The sequence below is a fragment of the Naegleria gruberi genome (genome assembly GCF_000004985.1).
Source record: "Naegleria gruberi genomic scaffold NAEGRscaffold_307, whole genome shotgun sequence".
NCBI classification, from domain to species: Eukaryota; Heterolobosea; class Eutetramitea; order Acrasida; family Naegleriidae; genus Naegleria; species Naegleria gruberi.
The window spans coordinates 1-3,694 of NW_003163072.1; the positions used below are offsets into that span (position 1 = coordinate 1).

General features: G+C 33.0%; 3 protein-coding genes across 3 annotated transcripts in view; 1 reads left to right on the forward strand and 2 right to left on the reverse strand.

Moving 5' to 3' along the window:
• Positions 1–12: 12 nt before the first annotated feature.
• On the reverse strand, positions 13–594 carry NAEGRDRAFT_76706 (uncharacterized protein; the record flags this gene model as incomplete). Its single annotated transcript, XM_002668333.1, has 1 exon — positions 13–594. The coding sequence occupies one exon, from the start codon at positions 592–594 to the stop codon at positions 13–15; it is 582 nt and encodes a 193-aa protein (XP_002668379.1).
• A 615-nt stretch (positions 595–1,209) lies between these two features.
• NAEGRDRAFT_76707 (uncharacterized protein) lies at positions 1,210–1,746 on the forward strand (the record flags this gene model as incomplete). Its single annotated transcript, XM_002668331.1, has 1 exon — positions 1,210–1,746. One exon carries the CDS (start codon positions 1,210–1,212, stop codon positions 1,744–1,746), a length of 537 nt encoding a protein of 178 aa, XP_002668377.1.
• A 186-nt stretch (positions 1,747–1,932) lies between these two features.
• The window catches only part of NAEGRDRAFT_76708 (uncharacterized protein), a gene marked incomplete at both ends in the record, with an annotated part of 3,360 nt that continues 1,598 nt past the window's right edge, over positions 1,933–3,694 (reverse strand). Inside the window, one exon of the mRNA XM_002668334.1 lies at positions 1,933–3,656. Coding sequence (XP_002668380.1) covers positions 1,933–3,656 — 1,724 coding nt within the window. The remainder of the gene's footprint in view (positions 3,657–3,694) is intronic.

Genomic DNA, 3,694 nt, shown 5'->3' on the forward strand with positions numbered 1-3,694 from the left:
TCAAAATTTCTCTCAAGAGTCAGGTTCACATCCTGGACAGATATTATCTCTTTGTGGTGCAACTCCAAACTTTTCGACATGTTGAGTAAATTTCAAATAATGGTCAATAAATGATTTTTGATAAAGACCTCCAGGATAAATGATATCTCTATAGAGATCGAATGGAGAGCTTACTGATGCAACTGCAACCAAACTCTTGTGATTCAATGAAACTAAGAAATCACTAACCATTCCATCATACGAAATACCTGTTGATACAATCTTTCCATTACTGAATTTTTGCTTTACAACCCAATCCATAATTTCTCCAAAATCTTGAACTTCATCTCTATGAAAATCATAAGGACGACTTCCAAAACTTGCACCAGTACCTCTAGTATCACATGAAACCACAGCATATCCTCTGGCAACAAACTTCTTGAATGGAATGCCTCTAATACTGAGCTTTTCTCCAAACAAGTAATTGAATGGAAAATTCACTTTAAATGATCTATTATATCTAGTAATATGCAAAAGAGTTGGTAATCTATGATTTTCATTCACTGCTCTATAAGGTAAATACAAATCACAGGCAATCTTTACACCATCCCTCATTGTTAAATATTCATCACTAAAAATTGTTCCATCATTTTCATACAACATTCGGGGAAAGTAATTCTTTGATCGGAATGTTGGACAATCACTGCCAAGCACACCACAACAACTCACGATCAACAATCCCAAAACCAAATACAATACAAAATTCATAACATTTCCTTGTGAATTGTTTTTATGCATTTTTTTTTAATTTTTGATATTTCATTAAAGAACTTAAACATTTGAAAATCTAATGTGCAAGTGGCATGATTGCAAATATGAAATTCCCATTATTGAGAATGGCCTAGACCAGGCAGAGCAAAGAAAACAATTCCCAATTGAACAATTTTCTGAACCGCACTCGATACAACAAACACTATTCCCATAGACGAATCTTGGGAGAATTAATGCTAAAGTTCTTGAGGTGATTGGGAGGGCAATTGCTGAATAACTCTCCTAACACACTACAATCAAGATGAACTTTTGAATCTTGTTCCTTTTGTTACAATTAAACATTTTTCACTGAAATTGTCTCATGTTACCGACACAAATCTCTCTACAAAACTAGCAGATTCCGACAATAATCCTTCGTTATGGAGCCAAATACCTAGCGAATTAATTATTCACATTGCCATGTATTGTCAATTGGGAGAGCTGGTTGGTTTTTCACAAGCAAATTCTGCACATTTGAAAATACTTTTTAATCAAGAGCCGAGAGAAAAGAAAATTGAAAAGCCTGTAAATGATGAAAGTGTAGATTTTCATTATGTTCAAACTCATATCTGGAAACCTTTAGTTTGTTTCTATTTTCCAAGATTCGAAAAGGCACTTAACATTAAGAATTGGATGCATGTTTTGAGAAGGAGAAAAGCTCACATTAAGATTCATGGTAATGATTTCAGAATTCCATCTGAAACATGGAATGATGAAGACAAAAGTTTGAGTAGTATTAGTTTTATTGAGAATTGTGAATATATTTACAAGTGCCCATTACAATTCAGCATGTTAGAGGATACTTGGTCAAATGAAAGTTTTTGTAAGGAGTGTAAAAAGACTGTGTATAATGTTCAAGATGTTGAGACATTCAAAGATTATTCTTCAAAAGGATATTGTGTTTCTCTGGGATATGACCAGTTCAAAGAGGGAGAAATGTGCTACTTTGATGATTAAAGTAATTTCTGAACTAGTTCAGTTTCGCATTCCTAAAAACTAATTATGTTCGTTCCAAAAACGATGCCAATATCAATATTGAAAATTGTCTGTTATGCTATTCCAATAACATCGATAGTTTGTAGTGTTCAGTCTTAATAACATGATTCATTTATGCACCTATTGTCATGCTAGATCTGATCCTCCTTACCAATATCCGTCACAACTACATTTACCATCTTTAAAATGGTGATATCTATTTGCATCTCTAATAATTATTTCAACATCCATCACTTTTGAAATGAATTCTGTGGCAGTATGACAATCATTGCAAACACGAAGATTTGCCGCTAAAATAATTGATTTTCTCTTTGGATTCAAAACAAATGCATGAGCTGTTGCTGTCTTCTCAGCATGTCTACAAAGTGAATCTAATTTTTCTTCTTCAGTTAATAATTTTGAGTTAGTTACCCATCTAGTATCTGGCTCAAAACCAGCTTGGATTATTTTTCTGTAAATCTCCTCTCTCATTTTCTCAATTTCCTTAAATCTTTCATATTTTTTTGATCCAGAAACAAATTGGTATGATTTACCATCCTCTTCCTGATACACAATTCCTGGTATCTTTTTAATTCCATTTTCAATCATTAATTGTCTTATATTGTCAGCTTTTTCAACATTATTGAACTTTCTACATCCTGCCATTAAAGCACTCCACAAAGAATAATTCATTCTTTCGTTAATTATTTTTTCTGCCTCATGAAATCTTCCTGAACGGGCAAAGACATCAACCATTACACAGTCTACAATTACTGATGGATTATGGTTGTATTTTGTCTTCATTTCTCCATAAAGTTGATTCGCCTCATCAATCATTCCACAATGTGAAAATGTGTTCAGCATGATTGTGAATGTGTTCTCGTTCATTTCAACGTTCTTAGCAACCATTTCATTAAATAAATTCATGGCTTGTGTTCCTTTTCCATGTTGAGCGTAACATGACAACATGTTATTATATGTTATGATGGATAGACGTTTTTGGGCTGATTCTTCGACAAGCTTTTCAAATAGTTGTTGTGCAGTTGATTGATAAGCAATTCTTGAATAAAAGTAGATCATAACACTGACTATCTCCTCATGAACATCCATTCCTTTTAGTTTGAGTTCATCAATAATATCCAGTCCCATCTTTCTAGCAAAATATTCTCCACATCCAGCCAACAATATGAGGTAGGTTATCTTATCTGGTTCAATATGTTCCTTCATCTCATTAAAAACCACCATTGCTTTGTTCAGTCCATATTCTATTGTAGATGGGTTTTGGGTATTTGTTGTACTTTGAATATGTGCTTGAATTAAACAATTCCAAATAGCAACATCGTTCATTAATCCCTTTGATTTCAATTGTTCACATTCCTCAATTGAAACCTCTGGATGTCCACATTTTGTGTAAAAGTTGACAATAGATGCTAAAAGTTCAGAAGAGTGATCTTTCAAGGTGCCAGTTGCAAGTTTGTGAATTGCCTTTCCTTCTTCAAACAATTTTGAATCAGCACACGCTGTGAGTAAAATGTTAAAAGTGGTAGAGTTTGGTTCAACACCACAATCTTGCATTTCTGTGATTATTTTAATTGATTTTGGAACTTCCTTAGTTTGAATATGTGCTTGAATTAAACAATTCCAAACAGCAACATTGTTCATTAATCCCTTCGATTGTAATTTTTCACATTCTCCAATTGACACCTCTGGATGTCCACATTTTGTATAAAAACTAATAATTGATGTCAAAAGTTCAGTAGAGCAATCTTTAACATTTTCTATTGCTTGTTCATGAATCAATTTACCTTCTTCAAACAAATTAAAATCAGTACATGCCTTAAGTATAATAGTATAGGTTGTAGAATCAGGGTTCAATCCAAATTGTTGCATTTCTGTGATTATTTCAATTGCTTTTTGAGGCTCATTGTTT